Source organism: Salmo trutta, chromosome 17, assembly GCF_901001165.1.
Source record: "Salmo trutta chromosome 17, fSalTru1.1, whole genome shotgun sequence".
Classification (NCBI taxonomy): Eukaryota; Metazoa; Chordata; class Actinopteri; order Salmoniformes; family Salmonidae; genus Salmo; species Salmo trutta.
Genome location: NC_042973.1, coordinates 33,234,953 through 33,254,900, shown reverse-complemented (window position 1 = coordinate 33,254,900; position 19,948 = coordinate 33,234,953). Strand labels below are relative to the sequence as shown.

At 43.5% G+C, this 19,948-nt stretch overlaps 1 protein-coding gene across 1 annotated transcript; it reads right to left on the bottom strand.

The window, feature by feature from the left end:
- Positions 1 to 491: 491 nt before the first annotated feature.
- LOC115151359 (protein tyrosine phosphatase domain-containing protein 1) lies at positions 492 to 18,811 on the bottom strand. The gene is made up of 12 exons (XM_029695273.1): positions 18,414 to 18,811; positions 18,195 to 18,275; positions 17,977 to 18,095; positions 17,526 to 17,663; positions 17,103 to 17,374; positions 12,278 to 12,580; positions 1,988 to 2,251; positions 1,774 to 1,890; positions 1,416 to 1,517; positions 1,227 to 1,307; positions 1,000 to 1,110; positions 492 to 916 (listed from the first exon to the last, which is right to left on the bottom strand). Exons 1-12 carry the CDS (start codon positions 18,587 to 18,589, stop codon positions 776 to 778), a joined length of 1,905 nt encoding a protein of 634 aa, XP_029551133.1. The 5' UTR covers positions 18,590 to 18,811; the 3' UTR covers positions 492 to 775.
- Positions 18,812 to 19,948: the final 1,137 nt, after the last annotated feature.

The following is a 19,948-nucleotide window of genomic DNA, read 5'->3' as shown; positions in this document are numbered from 1 at the left end:
TGTGGAAGTCCTGGGCTGGCGTGGTAACACATGGTCTGCAGTTGTGAGGTCTGGTTGGACGTACTGCCACATTCTCTAAAACGACATTGGAGGCGGCTTATGGTAGAGAAATGAACATTCAACTCTCTGGAAATAGCTCTGGTGGACATTCTTGCAGTCAGCATGCCAATTGCACGCTCCCTCAAAACCCTTCGACATCTGTGGTATTGTGTTGTGTAACAAAACTGCACATTTTAGGGTGGCCTTTTGTTGTCCCCAGCACAAGGTTCACCTGTGTAATGATCATGATGTTTAATCAGCTTCTTGATATGCCACCTGTCATGTGGATGGATTATCTTGGCAAAGGAGAAATGCTCACTAACAGGGATGTAAACAAATTTGTGCACAACATTTGAGAGAAACAAGCATTTATGCATATGGAACATTTTTGGGGTCTTTTATTTCAGCTCATGAAATATGAGACCAACACTTTACATGTTGCATTTATATTTTTGTTCAGTGTGTACGTAAGATTTTAACAATAATACACGCTGGGATGAGGTCAATGGTACAAATATTTGTATTGTGTAATGTGCAGAGAGAATATACTCCAATATCAGGATCATGGCCATGCTTCATAGAATCTACACCCATCCAAGCACCACTAAAACAGTAAAGAGCTTACTGCACCTAGTCATAGAAAAGAAAACACTAGAAATTGAACAAATCTTTGACCCTTCATACAAAGGGTTATGAAGTTAAGTTTGTACAATCAACTAACCCATCAACCAATCAATCAATTGTTTCCTCTTCTTGAGCAAGTGTTTGTGTAGTCTGAGGTCTGTGTGAGGGAGTTATGGTTATGGAGTGTTTGTCTGATGCTGGACTTGAGGATTCTCATCAGGACTTTATAGCTCTCCATCTCCTCCTGAGGGTGCTATTGAAAACAGAGAACAATAGTTAGACATCAATTTGAACTATGACTGCCCCACACACTCACGCACACACCCACAGACTCACCCTGGTGAGTGCTTGTATCAGGCGTCGTAGCACGGCCTCCTCTCTCTGAGGACACAGACTGGTCACCTGACCCACACAACCCAGCAAACAGGACATGGTGTGGCGCTGGGGCTGCTGGGACAACATGCACACACACACATACACAATAGTTGCTGAGGAGGTTGAAGACCCCGAAGTAAGCCATGACACGGTTAAACGTGTATCAATGGTCTGACTGGGTCTCTCACCTTCGTTAGCACACTGAGATGGTTCACGTGTTGAGATACTGAGGTCAACCTCTCTACGTCATCTGCACTCAGAACAGGCTCCTGGAGAGAGAGATAAAAAGAGAGTATAAAAAGCAGGAGAGTGTAAGAGAGTGAGAGAATAAAGGGAGAGAGAGAGAGGGAGAGAGATCTTTATCTGAGCCCTCTGACCTTGAGTTTCTCCAGCCAGGTCCACAATAGACAGCTGAGTACGTGCGGATCAGACTCTGTGACCAGTAGGGCCCAGGCACACTCACTGCTGTTCAGCTCCTCCTGTCAGTCAACACAGACAGAACAGAGTGCAGTCAGGATTCCGGTTACTGGTAGGCAGCCCATGACAGATTAAGGTATCCCATTCCAATATGTTGTAATCATAGTTATGGTAAATTCCATTTCATTTAAGTCAATTCAGGAGGGCTCAAATCTTGAGATCCGCAGAATAAGCTTCAATGGCTTTAGTAGCTTAGTAACTTCCAGACAGTCTACACTACACCTCAACTTGTGATAACCTGCTGTAACAGTTTATTACCTGTAGCAGTGCTGTCCTCTGTAGAACAGTCTCACCAGGGGGATTTAGATCTGCCATGTCCTTGGCAACTGCCCGAGCCACTGAGGCCTGTCCGGACTTACGCTGGTTTTTACGTACCTTCAGAGTACAGGAAATAGTTTATTAAGAAATGTGCTTTATATAAAAAAGAGACACTTTTACTAGTATGCCCCCAGTAACACAGTCTGATACTCACCTCAATGTAAGAGTTGAATTTGTGAAATGCTGGCGCCCTCTTGGCAGTGCACTTTAAACTCTTCGAAGAACAGTTACTGTTGGTTGCCCCACTGCCTGCTGGGAGGTTGAGTCTTTGTGAGTCCTCAGGACTGGAACAGAGGCCAACTGTAGGCGTGGGCAGGACTGGACTCATAGGTCTCACGTCAGGTCTAATCTGCTCTAACCCAGACCAGTCTCTCTTACTCCTATCTAGTACAGTACAGTATGAGCCCAACTCAAGATCCTAGAAAAAAATAAAGCAATGTGGTTAATACACCCTGATCCAAGATGGCGTAGCAGTTCAGACGTCCTTTACCCTCCTCTTGTCGTGTCCTGTGTATATATATATTTACATATTTTTCTTCGCATATCTTTTTACATTTTTTTTTCTTCTAAAAACTCAACCTCAAAGCACTCTCCTGCAACCCGCCTCACCAATTTAAAAAATAAAGTATTATTTACCTCAAATCTGAAATCCACAACAGAAGCTAGCCAGAGGTTAGCCATTTTCACTGGCTAACATTGGAGTTCAGCTAGCCACGGTTAGCTGTCCTCAGCTATCCATTAGCTCAAAAAGCTATCGCCAGTTTTTGTACAGCGCGACTCAGACCAGAGCATACCGGACCTATTCTCTCCCCTTTCCCCGATTACTACCGCAGGCTCTGGACATTTACACCTGGATCTTGCAGCTAACTAGCTGCTACCTGAGTGACTATTGGCAACGTCGGTCCCGGAATTTAACACACATTATTCCGGAGCTAGCCAGCTGAAGAGTTCCGTCAGCCACTCGTGGGCTTTTCCTGAGCTAGCCAGCTGAAGTGTCTCCTGGGCTAGAATCACCTATCCTGACCCGTTTTACTGCCGATGCGGAGCCCATCGGGCCTTCACGACTGGACCACCGACGTTATCTGCCCGAGGGAATTATCCAACTGGCCCCTCCGTCGCGACGTAACCTGATCGCCCATCTGCGGCCCACTAATCGTTAGCTGTCTTATCGGCTGCGATCTGAATAGGTCTATCGGACACTTTTCTTGGGCCACTATAACTAACTATTTTGCCAACTTGGACTGGTCCCCCCTTCCACATGGAACCCCACTAACCCACAGATGGAAACGCACGAGGTGGCTAAAAACAGACCTCCCTCCATCTTCCACCAGCTTGCTACCTATGGCCCGGCTAGCTGTCTGAATCTCACTGGACCCTTTGATCACTCGGCTAGGCATGCCTCTCCTTAATGTCAATATGCAATGTCTATTGCTGTTCTGGTTAGTGTTTATTGGCTTATTTCACTGTAGAGCCTCTAGCCCTGCTCATTATACCTTATCCAACCTCTCAGTTCCTCCACCCACACATGCTATGACATCTTCTGGTTTCAATGATGTTTCTAGAGACAATATCTCTCTCATCATCACTAAATGCCTAGGTTTACCTCTTCTGTATTCACATCCCACCATACCTTTGTCTGTACATTATACCTTGAAGCTATTTTATCGCCCCCAGAAACCTGCTCCTTTTTCTCTCTATTCTGGACGTCACAGACGACCGATTCTTATAGCTTTTAACCATACCCTCATACTCATTCTTCTCTGCTCCTCTGGGGATGTAGAGGTGAATCCAGGCCCTGCAGTGCCTGGCTCCAGTCCTACTCCCCAGGCGCTCTCTTTTAATGACTTCTGTAACCGTAATAGCGTTGGTTTCATGCATGTTAACATTAGAAGCCTACTCCCTATGTTTGTTTTATTCACTGCTTTAGAACACTCTGCCAACCCGGATGTCCTAGCTGTGTCTGAATCTTGGCTTAGGAAGTCCACCAAAAACTCTGAAATCTTCATCCCTAACTACAACGTTTTCAGACAAGATAGAACGACCAAAGGGGGCGGTGTTGCAATCTACTGCAGAGATGGCCTGCAGAGCTCTGTCCTGCTATCCAGGTCTGTACCCAAACAATTTGAACTTCTACTTTTAAAAATCCACCTCTCCAAAAACAAGTCTCTCACCGTCGCCACCTGCTATAGACCCCCTCGGCCCCTAGCTGTGCTCTGGACACCATATGTGAACTGATTGCCCCCCATCTATCTTCAGAGCTCGTGCTACTAGGTGATCTAAACTGGGACATGCTTAACACCCCAGCCATCCTACAATCCAAGCTTGATGCCCTCAATCTCACACAAATTATTAATGAACCCACCAGGTACAACCCCAAAGCCGCAAATACTGGCACCCTCATAGATATTATCCTAACCAACGTGCCCTCTAAATACACCTCTGCTGTTTTCAACCAAGATCTCAGCGATCACTGCCTCATTGCCTGCACCCGTAATGGGTCAGCGGTCAAACGACCTCCACTCATCACTGTCAACCTGAAACATTTCAACGAGCAAGCCTTTCTAATCGACCTGGCCCTGGTATCCTGGAAGGATATTGACCTCATCCCGTCAGTAGAGGATGCCTGGTTATTTTTTTTAAATGCCTTCCTCACCATCTTAAATAAGCATGCCCCTTTCAATAAATTTAGAACCAGGAACAGATATAGCCCTTGGTTCTCCCCAGACCTGACTGCCCTTAACCAACACAAAAATATCCTGTGGCATTCTGCATTAGCATCAAACTGCCCCCGCGATATGCAGCTTTTCAGGGAAGTTAGAAACCAATACACACAGGCAGTTAGAAACGCCAAGGCTAGCTTTTTCAAACAGAAATTTGCTTACTGCAACTCAAACTCTAAAAAGTTCTGGGACATTGTAAAGTCCATGGAGAATAAGAACACCTCCTCCCAACTGCCCACTGCACTGAGGATAGGAAACTCTGTCACCACCGATAAGCCCACTATAATTGAGAATTTCAATAAGCATTTTTCTACGGCTGGCCATGCTTTCCACCTAACTACCCCTACTGCATTCAACAGCACTGCACCCCCCCACAGCTACTCGCCCATGCCTCCCCCATTTCTCCTTCTCCCAAATCAATTCAGTTGATGTTCTGAAAGAGCTGCAAAATCTGGACCCCTACAAATCAGCTGGGCTTGACAATCTGGACCCTTTCTTTCTAAAATTATCTGCCGAAATTATTGCAACCCCTATTACTAGCCTGTTCAACCTCTCTTTCGTGTCGTCTGAGATTCCCATAGATTGGAAAGCAGCTGCTGTCATCCCCCTCTTCAAAGGAGGTAACACTCTTGACCCAAATTGCTACAGACCTATATCCATCCTACCCTGCCTTTCTAAGGTCTTCGAAAACCAAGTCAACAAACAGATTACCGACCATTTCGAATCCCACCGCACCCTCTCCGCTATGCAATCTGGTTTCAGAGCTGGTCATGGGTGCACCTCAGCCACGCTCAAGGTCCTAAACGACATCATAACCGCCATCGATAAGAAACAATACTGTGCTGCCGTATTCATTGACCTGGCCAAAGCTTTTGACTCTGTTAACCTGTTGGGGCTAGGGGGCAGTATTTGCACGGCCGGATAAAAAACGTACCCGATTTAATCTGGTTACTACTCCTGCCCAGTAACTAGAATATGCATATAATTATTGGCTTTGGATAGAAAACACCCTAAAGTTTCTAAAACTGTTTGAATGGTGTCTGTGAGTATAACAGAACTCATTTGGCAGGCCAAAACCTGAGAAGATTCCTTACAGGAAGTGGCCTGTCTGACCATTTCTTGCCCTCCTTGATCATCTCTAACAAAAACAGGGGATCTCTGGCATGACGTGACACTTCCTACGGCTCCCATAGGCTCTCAGAACCCGGGAAAAAGCTGAATGACGTAATTCAAGACCCAGGCTGAAACACACTAGCGCGTTTGGCAAGTGCTCTATCAGAGGGCCATCAGACTGAGGCTCGTGCATGAGGGGATAGCATGCTTTTACTTTGACTCTCTGTAATAAAAAACGATTTCCCAGTGGGAATATTATCGCTTTTTTACGAGAAAAATGGCATAAAAATTTATTTTAAACAGCGGTTGACATGCTTCGAAGTACGGTAATGGAATATTTTGATTCTTTTTGTCACGAAATGCGTCGTGCTCGTAACCCTTATTTACCCTTTCGGATAGTGTCTTGAACGCACGAACAAAACGCCGCTATTTGGATATAACAATGGATTATTTGGGACCAAACCAACATTTGTTATTGAAGTAGAAGTCCTGGGAGTGCATTCTGACGAAGACAGCAAAGGTAATAACATTTTTCTTATAGTAAATCTGACTTTGGTGAGTGCTAAACTTGCTGGGTGTCTAAATAGCTAGCCCTGTGATGCCAGGCTATCTACTTAGAATATTGCAAAATGTGCTTTCACCGAAAAGCTATTTTAAAACCGGACATATCGAGTGCATAGAGGAGTTCTGTATCTATAATTCTTAAAATAATTGTTATGTTTTTTGTGAACGTTTATCGTGAGTAATTTAGTAAATTCACCGGAAGTGTTCGGTGGGAATGCTATTCACATGCTAGTCACCTGCTAATGTAAAAAGCTGGTTTTTGATATAAATATGAACTTGATTGAACAGACATGCATGTATTGTACAACATAATGTCCTAAGATTGTTATCTGATGAAGATCATCAAAGGTTAGTGCTGCATTTAGCTGTGGTTTGGGTTTATGTGACATTATATGCTAGCTTGAAAAATGGGTGTCTGATTATTTATGGCTGGGTACACTGCTGACATAATCTAATGTTTTGCTTTCGTTGTAAAGCCTTTTTGAAATCGGACAGTGTGGTTAGATTAACGAGAGTCTTGTCTTTAAAATGCTGTAAAATAGTCATATGTTTGAGAAATTGAAGTAATAGCATTTCTAAGGTATTTGAATAACGCGCCATGGGATTCAACTGGCTGTTGAGTAGCCCAGAGAGGTTAATCACCACATCCTCATCGGCAGACTCAGTAGCCTTGGTTTCTCAAACGATTGCGTCGCCTGGTTCACCAACTACTTCTCTGATAGAGTTCAGTGTGTCAAATTGGAGGGCCTGCTGTCCGGACCTCTGGCAGTCTCTATGGGGGTAGCACGGGGTTCAATTCTTGGGCCAACTCTTTTCTCTGTATACATCAATGATGTCGCTCTTGCTGCTGGTGAATCTCTGATCCACCTCTACGCAGACGACACCATTTTGTATACTTCTGGCCCTTCTTTGGACACTGTGTTAACCTGTTTGGGATAGGGGGCAGTATTGAGAATTTTGGAAAAAATATGTGCCCATTTTTAACTGCCTCCTACACCAACTCAGAAGCTAGAATATGCATATTATTGTTCAGGTTTGGATAGAAAACACTCTGAATTTTCTAAAACTGTTTGAATGTTGTCTGTGAGTATAACAGAACTCCTATGGCAGGCAAAAGCCTGACAAGGTTTCATGCAGGAAGTACCCTGTCTGACAAGGAGTCGTGCGTCTTGCATCTGTTTATTGAAAAGTAAGGATCTTAGCTGTAACGTGACAATTCCCAGGGCTCTGATAGGCTCTCAGAACCCGGGAAATACCTGAAGGTTCACGAGGCAGCCTCAGGCTGAAACACATTATCGCCTTTGGTAAGTGGCGGATCAGAGGACGTTTGAATGAGGCGCGTGCACGATTCGCTCCTGAGGAGAAATTTAATTTGGCTGTTTAGGCTCAATGCATATTCCCGGTCGGAATATTATCGCTTTTCTACGAGATAAATGGCATAAAAATTGGTTTTAAACAGCGGTTGACATGCTTCGAAGTACGGTATTGGAATATTTAGACATGTTTTGTCACGCCAATGCGCCATGCGCGAGACCGTGATGTAGCATTCTGATAGTGTCTAGAACTCACGAACAAAACGTCGCTGTTTGGATATAACAATGGATTATTTGGGACCAAACCAACATTTGTTATTGAAGTAGAAGTCCTGGCAGTGTATTCTGACGAAGAACAAGCAAGGTAAGAACATTTTTCTTATAGGAAATGTGATTTTGGTGGAGGCTGACCTGGTTGTGTGTCTAGCCCTGTGATGCCGGGCTATGTACTTAGATTATTGCAAAATGTGCTTCATCCGAAAAGCTATTTTAAAATCGGACATATCGAGTGCATAGAGGAGTAATGTATCTATAATTCTTAAAATAATTGTTATGCTTTTTGTGAACGTTTATCGTGAGTAATTTAGCAAACTGATAGTAAATTTCCCTGGAAGTAATGCTTTTTCTGAACGTCACATGCTAATGTAAAAAGCTGTTTTTTGATATAAATATGAACTTGATTGAACAGACATGCATGTATTGTATAACACAATGTCCTAGGTGTGTCATCTGATGAAGATCATAAAAGGTTAGTGCTGCATTTAGCTGTGGTTTGGGTTTATGTGACATGATATGCTAGCTTGAAAAATGGGTGTCTGATTATTTCTGGCTGGGCACTCTGCTGACATAATCTAATGTTTTGCTTTCGTTGTAAAGCCTTTTTGAAATCGGACAGTGGGGTTAGATTAACGAGATTCTTGTCTTTAAATAGCTGTAAAATAGTCATATGTTTGAGAAATTGAAGTAATAGTATTTCTAACGATTCAAAAATCGCGCCACTGGATTTCAGTGGCTGTTACGTAGGTGGGACGAGTTCGTCCCACATGCGCCAGAGAGGTTAACAACCCTCCAGACGAGCTTCAATGCCATACAACTCTCCTTCCGTGGTCTCCAACTGCTCCTAAATACAAGTAAAACTAAATGCATGCTCTTCAAACGATCGCTGCCTGCACCTGCCCGCCTGTCCAGCATCACTTCTCTGGACGGTTCTGACTTAGAATTTGTGGACAACTACAAATACCTAGGTGTCTGGTTAGACTGTAAACTCTCCTTCCAGACTCACATCAATCATCTCCAATCCAAAGTTAAATCTAGAATTGGCTTCCTATTTCGCAACAAAGCATCCTTCACTCATGCTGCCAAACATACCCTCGTAAACTGACCATCCTACCAATCCTCGACATCGGCGATGTCATTTACAAAATAGCCTCCAATACCCTACTCAACAAGCTGGATGCAGTCTATCACAGTGCCATCCGTTTTGTCACCAAAGCCCCATATACTACCCACCACTGCGACCTGTACGCTCTCGTTGGCTGGCCTTCGCTTCATAATCGTCGCCAAACACATTGGCTCCAGGTCATCTACAAGACCCTGCTAGGTAAAGTCCCCCCTTATCTCCGCTCACTGGTCACCATAGCAGCACCCACCTGTAGCACGCGCTCCAGCAGGTATATCTCTCTGGTCACCCCTAAAGCCAACTCCTCCTTTGGTCGTCTCTCCTTCCAGTTCTCTGTTGCCAATGACTGGAACGAACTACAAAAATCTCTGAAACTGGAAACACTTATCTCCCTCACTAGCTTTAAGCACCAGCTATCAGAGCAGCTCCCAGATCACTGCACCTGTACATAGCCCATCTATAATTTAGCCCAAACTACTACCTCTTCCCCTACTGTATTTATTTATTTTATTTATTATTTTGCTCCTTTGCACCATATTATTTATATTTTAACTTTGAACTTTCTTCAAATTACAAATCGACCATTCCAGTGTTTTACTTGCTATACTTTATTTACTTTGCCACCATGGCCTTTTTTTGCCTTTACCTCCCTTATCTCACATCATTTGCTCACATTGTATATAGTCTTATTTTTTTTCTACTGTATCATTGATTGTATGTTGTTTTACTCCATGTGTAACTCTGTGTTTTTGTATGTTGTCGAACTGTTTTGCTTTATCTTGGCCAGGTCGCAATTGTAAATGAGAACTTGTTCTCAACTTGCCTACCTGGTTAAATAAAGGTGAAATAAAAAAATAAAAAAATAAAAAATATCAAGGCTCTGAATGTTGCCAGTACCAATGCAGATTTTTCTAAACTAATGTTCAAGAATGTACCACCTGTAACCAGTAATGCCAGGGATACACTCCTCAATTTCGCCACGAATTCGCTGTTGCCGTCCAAAACAAATTGTACTGAAATCCTTTGAACTTGGGCTATTATCAGTACGTCAGGACCGGTGACGGCTATTCCATTCTCCAGACCCCAGTCGGATGTCTGGATAATTTTCGGACATTTGGTGGTGAATCTTAAAGTATGAGCAGGGCTACGATGCGATTGGGCGAGGACTACTGCCAATAGCCAATGCAGCACTCAGCATGTGAGACCAAAACATTGATGGTGAAGTGGAAAGCAACAACAACACGCAACGTGTGGACATCCCGCTATGCCATCCGACGAACCCTAAAACAGGCAAAGCATCAAAACAGGACTAAGATTGAATTGTACTACACCAGCTCCGACGCTCGTTGGATGTGGCAGGTCGCAAATTAATACAGACTACAAAGGGAAGCACAGCCGCGAGCTGCCCAGTGACAAGAGCCTACCAGACAAGCTAAATTACTTCTATGCTCGCTTCGAGGCAAGCAACACTGAACCACGCATGAGAGCATCAGCTGTTCCGGACAACTATGTGATTACGCTCTCAATAGCTGATGTGAGTAAGATCTTTAAACAGGTCAACATTCACAAGGCCACAGGGCCAGACGGATTACCAGGATATGTACTTCGAACATGCGCTGACCAACTGGCAAGTGTCTTCACTGACATTTTCAAACTGTCCCTGACTGAGTCTGTAATACCAACATGTTTCAAGCAGACCACCATATTCCGCGTGCCTAAGAACACTAAGGTAACCTGCCTCTATGACTACCGGCCCATAGCACTCACGTCTGTAGCCATGAAGTGCTTTGAAAGGCTGGTCATGGCTCACATCAACACCATTATCCCAGAAACCCTAGACCCACTCCAATTTGTATACCGCCCCAACATATCGCCCCTGTTCACTCATGACTGCATAGCCAGGCACAATTCCAACACCATCATTAAGTTTGCCAATGACACAACAGTGGTAGGCCCGACAACAATGAGAGAGCCTATAGGGAGGAGACCTGGCCATGTGGTGCCAGGACAACAACCTCTCCTTCAATGTGATCAAGACAAAGGAGATGATTGTGGACTACAGGGAAAGGAGAACCGAGCACGCCCCCATTCTAATCGACGGGTCTGTAGTGGAGCACGTTGAGAGCTTCAAGTTCCTTGGTGTCCACATCACCAACAAACTATCATGATCCAAACACACCAAGCCAGTCGGGAAGAGGGCACGACAAAGCCTATTCCCCCGCAGGAGACTGAAAAGATTTGGCATGGGTCCTCCGATCCTAAAAAAGTTCTACAGCTGCACCATCGAGAACATCCTGACTGGTTGCATCACTGCCTGGTATGGCAACTGCTCAGCCTCTGACCGCAAGGCACTACAGAGGGTAGTGCGTACAGCCCAGTGCACACTGGGGCCAGCTTCCTGCCATCCAGGACCTCTATAACAGGCGGTATTAGAAGAAGGCCCTAAAAATTGCAGAAGACTCCAGTCATCCTAGTCATAGACTGTGCTCTCTTCTACCTCATGGCAAGCGGTACCGGAGCGCCTAGTCTAGGTCCAAAAGGCTTTTAAACAGCTTCTAACCCCAAGCCATAAGACTCCTGAACATCTAATCAAAAGGCTACCCAGACTATTCTGCTGCTACTCTCTGTTTATTATCTATGCATAGTCACTTTAACTCTACCTATATGTACATATTACCTCAATTACCTCGACTAACCTATGCCTCCGCACATTGACTCTGTACCGGTACCCCCTATATATTGCCTCGCTACTGTTATTTACTGCTGCTGTTTAATTATTATTATTATTTATTTTTTTTACTTAACACTTATTTTTCTCAAAACAGCATTGTTGGTTAAGGGCTTGGAAAAAGCATGTATGGTCTACACCTGTTGTGTTCGGCGTGTGTGACAAATACTATTTGATTTGATTTGACTGAGATGATGGACAGGTTTGTGGAGCTGTGGAGAGAACACAGCTGCCTTTTCAATATTAAAGGGTTTATATTACCTCAAATTCCCTCTGTAGAATAGAAAGTGCCCACAGATGCCCAACCATTTGCGGTTCTATATTCTGCACATCCATCTCTTTTTTTAATGTTTCTTCACAAAATAATGTGCACATTTAATAAAGTAGCTTGCTGTTTGCATGTCTGTATGTTTTTCCTATGACAACTGAGAAACGTGGGGCAGGGTGAACTAGGAAATCATCCTGTAATGTGAGCACCCACGTCCTAGGGTTGAGGATGGACGGAATGAAAGATTTGGGACAAGGAAATCGGATAATGTGAACACATCCAAGTTGTTCAGATTTTAGAAGACGTGTATTCCCAGTCTAACCCTGATGTTAACCTTACCTGTTTTACAGTGATCTTGCTGAGGTCTGAGTCACTGTAGCTGCGTTTATCCAGCAGTACCTGTCTCTTCCTCTCCAGAAACCCCTCTGGTTCGTCCCAGGAGGACACAGACCCTGACCCTCCCCAGGAACCCCAATGGACCTCACGGTGCAGGGGCAGGTACTGCTTGGCCACCAGGGTCTCCCTCACAGCCCTGCCCAGGGCCCGCAGTTCTGCTCTTCTCTCCAGCTCAGCATGCACCTCCGGAGAGGCAGGCAGGCCCAAGGCCAGGGCAGTAAGACGGCCACACAGCAGGTACATCACCTAGATGATGATCATCATGAAAACAGATAGCTTTTAGAAACAGATACAGGAACCCATGGGATACTGGGGAGAGTGGAAGATGGAGAGAGAGAGCAGAGTGAATGGGGAGTGATCTGTCTGTTGGACCCAAAGCCAGACCCTCCAAACAACCACAAAGGAGGTAGGGGAGAGTGGGGTAAGTTGAGCCATTTTTTTCATTCAGTATCACTCCGTCAAGGTACATATAGAATTCTTTCTAACAATGATGTCTACTAATATTTCAGGATGTTGTGTATCCCTGGGGGAAAAAAATCAGAATTCATGTAAACATTCCAGGTAAACATTTTGACTATATTAAACCCACACAGCTACAATGATGTACTTTCATGCTATGTTTAGGACCTCATATCTGACTCTACATGGAACCCAGACCCTAGCAGTGGAGCAGGTCCCCACATGTCAAACCTCACTAGTATGGATGACTGTGGGAGTGCTCCTAACAGTAATGTCCCACCCACAACCAGCCAGTGCCTCATGACAGTGACCATCGAAAGTGAAAAAGAGAAGGAAATGCATGTGGATGAGAAGGGCACTGAAAGTGTCTATAAGAATCAAGGAGAGAAAGGTGATGTCAAAGCAGAGAATCAACCATGTCCCACTTTAAATGTGAGTGCAGGGATATTTGATATCAAAACACCTGCTGTAGAAGAGAGAATTGAAACATGCAATTTTTAAACACAAGAGCAGCAGACTTACTTTGGATGATAAAGTTGTACAGAACAATCTTAAAATTATTTACTTTGGTTTAGAAACAAGCATCGTGTCCGTTACATTTATTTGGGGTCAATTAAGGAAGACATCCTCTTCTGCAAACCACTGGAAACCAGGACAACAGGAGAGGATATTTTTAAAGTACTGGACAGCTTTGTGACATCAAATGGACTTTGGTGGTCAAGATGTATTGGTATCTGTACTGATGGAGCAAAAGCCATGACAGGGAGACATAGTGGAGTGGTAACGCGCGTGCAAGCAGTTGCTCCCGACGCCACTTGGGTACACTGCAGCATCCACCGAGAGGCTCTTGCTGCCAAGGGAATGCATGACAGCTTGAAAGATGTTTCGGACACTACAGTGAAAATGGTTAACCTGTTGGGGCTAGGGGGCAGTATTTGCACGGCCGGATAAAAAACATACCCGATTTAAACTGGTTGCCCAGAAATGAGAATATGCATATAATTAGTAGATTTGGATAGAAAACACTAAAGTTTCTAAAACTGTTTGAATGGTGTCTGTGAGTATAACAGAACTCATATGGCAGGCCAAAACCTGAGAAGATTCCATACAGGAAGTGCCCTGTCTGACAATTTTTTTCTCCTTCTGTGGCATCTCTATCGAAAATACAGCATCTCTGCTGTAACGTGACATTTTCTAAGAATTACGTCTCTCCTGTTTCTGGGCGAAAAACAGCAGGAGATTTTGTGAGTGGTCAGGCTGGGAACAGTGACACTGGAGATGCGCGTTCATGTGAATTCTCTATTTTTTTCTTTCAGCCTTTGAATGAATACAACGTCGCCCGGTTGGAATATTATCGCTATTTTACAAGAAAAATAGCATAAAAATTGATTTTAAACAGCGTTTGACATGCTTCGAGGTACGGTAATGGACTTTTTTGTCACGAAATGACAAGACTCTCCTTTATCTAACCACACTGTCCGATTTCAAAAAGTCTTTACAACGAAAACAAAACATTAGATTATGTCAGGAGAGTAGCCAGCCAGAAATAATCAGACACCCATTTTTCAAGCTAGCATATAATGTCACAAAAACCAAAACCACAGCTAAATGCAGCACTAACCTTTGATGATCTTCATCAGATGACACTCCTAGGACATTATGTTATACAATACATGCATGTTTTGTTCAATCAAGTTCATATTTATATCAAAAAACAGCTTTTTACATTAGCATGTGACGTTCAGAACTAGCATACCCACCGAACACTTCCGGTGAATTTACTAAATTACTCACGATAAACGTTCACAAAAAACATAATTATTTTAAGAATTATAGATACAGAACTCCTTTATGCAATCGCGGTGTCCGATTTTAAAATAGCTTTTCGGTGAAAGCACATTTTGCAATATTCTGAGTAGATAGCCCGACCATCACAGGCTAGCTATTTTGACACCCACCAAGTTTGGTACTCACCAAACTCAGATTTACTATGAGAAAAATTGGATTACCTTTGCTGTTCTTCGTCAGAATGCACTCCCAGGACTTCTACTTCAACAACAAATGTTGGTTTGCTTCCAAATAATCTATAGTTATATCCAAATAGCGGCGTTTTGTTCGTGCGTTCAAGACACTATCCGAAGGGTAACAAAGGGTGACGTGCCGGCACGTTTCGTGACAAAAAAATTAAAAATATTCCATTACCGTACTTCGAAGCATGTCAAACGCTGTTTAAAATCAATTTTTATGCAATTTTTCTCGTAAAATAGCAATAATTTTCCGACCGGGAGTCGTTGTTTTCATTCAAAGACTGAAAATGTAAAATGGACTCTTCACGTGCACGCGCGCGCCCGTCTCATTGTTCTCAGATCGACCACTATCCAAATGCGCTACTGTTTTTCAGCCAGAGACTGCAGAGTCATCATTCTACGTTCTGGCGCCTTCTGAGAGCCTATGGGAGCCTTAAAAAGTGTCACGTTACAGCAGAGATCCTCTGTTCTGGATAGAGATGACAAAGAAGGCCAAGAAATGGTCAGACAGGGTACTTCCTGTACAGAATCTTCTCAGGTTTTGGCCTGCCATTTGAGTTCTGTTATACTCACAGACACCATTAAACAGTTTTAGAAACTTTGGAGTGTTTTCTATCCAAAGCTACTAATTATATGCATATTCTACTTTCTGGGCAGGAGTAATAACCAGATTAAATCGGGTACATTTTTTATCCGGCCGTGAAAATACTGCCCCCTATCCATAACAAGTTAAATTGGGTACGTTTTTCATCCGGCCGTGAAAATACTGCCCCCTAGCCCAGACAGGTTAACTTTGTTAAAGCAACTTTCGTGTATATTCTGCATTATGCAATGATATGGGCAGCGACCATGTAACAATTCTCCAAATAGAAGTGCGCTGATTATCAAGGGGAAAAGTATTGACATGTTTTTTTAAATTGAGAGACAAAGTTTTCTTTACTGACCATAATTTTCACTTGTCTGACCGCTTGCATAAGTTTCTCACATGACTGGCTTATCTGGGTGATGTTTTTTTCTCTCCTGAATGATCTGAATCTAGCATTACAGGGACTCTCCGCAACTATATTCAATGTGCGGGACAAAATTGAGGCTATGATTAAGAAGTTGGAGCTCTTCTCTGTCTGCAATAACAAGGACAGGTCTTTCCATCATTGTATGATTTTTTGTGTGCAAAATAACTCAAGCTTATGGACAATGTCAAATGCGATATAGCGAAGCACCTGAGTGAGCTGGGTGCGCAATTACACAGGTACTTTCTCGAAACGGACGACACAAACAACTGGATTCATTATCCCTTTCATGCCCTGTCTCCAGTCCACTTACCGATATCTGAACAAGAGAGCCTCATCAAAATTGCAACAAGCGGTTCTGTGAGAATAGAATTTAATCAGAATTTAATCTGGATAGGGCTGAGCTCAGAGTATCCTGCCTTGGCAAATCGTGCTGTTAAGACACTGATGCCCTTTGCAACCACGTACCTATGTGAGAGTGGATTCTCGGCCCTCACTAGCATGAAAGCTAAATACAGGCACAGACTGTGTGGAAAATGATTTAAGACTGAGACTCTCTCCAATACAACCCAACATTGCAGGGTTATGTGCATCCTTTCAAGCACACCCTTCTCATTCATCTGTGGTGAATTATTCACAATTTCTGATGAACAAATAATGTTTTAAGATGGCTAAATAAAGAGCAAAATTATTGATTATTATCATATTATTATTTGTGCTCTTTGTCACTTCCCACGAGCCGGGTTGTGACAAAAACTCACACTCATCCTTATGTTTAATAAATGTTTCGTATAGTGTGTGTGTGTGGCATGCTTACAATGATGGTAAAAAACAACATTTGAGAGTGTGCTGACCCTGGTGCTAGAGGTGGTACGCAGCTGGAGGTTGAATGTTTGAAGGGGTACGGGACGATAAAATGTTTGGGAACCACTGCTCTAACACAATGAATTCATTTGACTTGGTGAAAATCCTTCTTTTTTTTACCCAACTTGCTTTCCATTTTTTCCATGTGGTTTCTTCCTTCACAGACTCCATGAAATTAGGACTTCTTGCTCAATTTTGTAAAATTATTCATTTTATATATGGTTTCCTAAGAAGCAAGGTTTGGCTCAACTTACCCCACTCTCCCCTACATGACAACTTACCCCACTCTCCCCTACTTGACAAGTTACCCCACTCTCCCCTGCATGTCAACTTACCCCACTCTACCCTACATTACTTATTACCTAAAAGAAAGATAGTGTTGCCAAAATAATTATACAAAACAGACACCTTGGGAGTGTGCCTGAGGGTGCGGGCCTCCTGGCCGTGGAGGAGGAGGGCCTGACGGTGCAGGTACTGCAGCAGGGTGAACTGGGCCCCGTGGCGCAGGCTGAGGTCAGGGTACTGGGCCAGCTGAGGGCCCAGAAGACGAGCAAAGTCAAACACCAGGCTGATCTGGTCCCTGGTCTGGATGGAACAGGGGCGTTTGATACGCACGTAGTGGACAGCCTCACTGGGGCTCACACGCAGAGTGTAGACCAGGTAGCAGGCTATCAGGACACCTGTCAACAATGACAGGAGGTGTGCCCATTTTTGCAGGATCGTTTTATGGACAATATATTTCTGATTGCAGTCAATGTATATTCTAAATGAAGTGAACAATAAAGACAATTGATGTACTGAGAACCGTATTCTCCAAAAATATACACACACCTGTCCTCCCCAAGCCTGCGTGACAGTGCACCGCCACCTTCCCTTCTTTCACAGCGAAGGCTAACACCTTTACTCCATCCATCATCCCCACGAGAGACGACACACCGAAGTCCGGCATGCCAAAGTTGAAGAAGAAGACTGCACCACACGCGCGCACACACACACACACACACACACACACACACACACACACACACACACACACACACACACACACACACACACACACACACACACACACACACACACACACACACACACACACACACACACACACACACACACACACACACACACACACACACACACACACACACACACACACACACACACAGAGAGAGAGAAGGAAAGACAAGAACACATATTTAATTTACGAAAGGCCACAGAGACAATCCTAATGTAAAGTGTGTGTTGTAGATATACTGTAGGTATAAATACAGTATAGTCTTACTATTATTCTCCATAAAGGTTTGTGGGGAATAAGTGAATCCAGTGTCTGGCTCCAGTGGAGGGCCACAATGAGCATGCTCCCCAGGCAACTGCATGTTGATGATGGACTTGATGTTCAGCCTGGTCAGAGAGAACAGGATCAGTTAGAGGAGAAAGAGGGTTGACACGCGAACACACGTCGGTAGACATGCAGGCATGCACATATACATGACTATTTACTGTTGGAACTGCTCTATGATGTTGTATTTCTTGATGAGGTGAGAGGAGGGTCGTGCCATGGCCACAATGTCATCAGTCACCCTGCGAACAGAACAGAAGTGAATATAGAACTTCCAATCATCACTCCCTTCCCATCCCTTCCCATGCAGATCTCTCCCTCCCCACCTCTTTCTCTTCTGAATCTCTTTCCCTCCTTCCCTCCCTCTCCCCCCTCCTCACCAGTGTGAGAAGAGTCCCTGTACAGCTTGTTGGCTGGGCCTCCAGCAGGCTGGTCCTTCATAACGGCAGTCCCATCCTCCGCAGGCCAGTAGGCAAATGATCTTGGGTGGGATGGCCTTCACCAGATTTTCTCTGGCCTGGGAGTAGGCTGGACGAGGCACCGGCACCGTGGGCATAGTGGATAGTATGTACCGTAGTGGGGGTTGTTCACAGAGTCAGTTTAAACCTTAGAACTGAAGTCAATTGTTGAACCTATGGAGGACAAGCTAGCTCCTTGGCCCGGTGGACAATATTGTATGATGAAGTGCAGGGTTATAGTGTGTAGTGTACTGTGGTGGCTGGCCTTATGCAGACACCTGAAGTAATTTGTTGACTTCCAGAGAGACAAGATAGCCTCTTGGTCCAGTGGGAGGGGAGAAACAGGTGCAGTGCAAATACCAGGAGTAGTTCACAGACTTAGCTCAGCCTCATGCAGAGATGTAAAGTCAATATGCCCTCAAGAACAACAAGTTGGTTATTTTGGAAGTATCCTAATGTACATACAGTATGCAGGCGGCTAGGTCTAATGTTACTGACAGAGCTTCTGTAGGGTTACAGAACTGGCGAACTTCACCTACGGGACTGTGTGGTAAATGAAGAGTCCAGTAGCTGGTACAATTGGAAAAGTAAAGAAAATATAGTCAATAAATGTTGCAGATATGTCTCTCTATCACAGTATTATAAACATTCTAGTGACTAGATTGACCAGCATCGTAACAAGACAGTTGATTGCTTAAAACCCTTTAACTGTCTCTTGTTTAAAACATATTTAGCCTTAAATTCCTATGACTAAAAACTCAAATAAGAACTTCCGATATTTTTTTTTTTACACTATGATTCTTGAAAATCCAATATGTTGAAAACTTGACTGCTAACATGCAAAATATTTTGCGACTGTATCAACAAGTGGACATTTATTTTTAAATCTAAAAGATAGTTTGAGTGGAGTACCCCTTTAAGTCTCAATATTGATTAATTGACCCAATGGGTCATAAAATGTGGTTTAACCTATTTATGTTGCCAATTCATTCATATTATTCATCAAAATAAATGTACCCTATTCTTAGTCCACCATACGTTTCTACTGACATATCAATCGCCTGGTTGAGCACATTTCTTTTTAAAGTATTGCTTTTTAGATTTTTTACATTTTAACTATTTATTTTCATATTCATACTCTTCAAGGTCTCTAATAACAGGAATATCGCAATATAAATCTCTCAACAAATTAAATCCTGCCGTTTATCCCATACCTTTGGTGACTGATTTAGAGTTTTCTTACAGCCATCTTAGTGGGCAAAGTTAGAGTGACACAACACTGAACTGCAGCAACCAAAAAGGATACAAATTATGTAAATTGAGCAGGAGGGCTGGGGTAGTTGATCAATCAAGTTCAAGTGAAGATATTTTGTCCCCAAAAAATAAGTAATTGTCAAACATGCTCTACCAGCTGGTTGAGAATAGGGTTAAAGTAAAGTGCAGTTATTTAATAAATC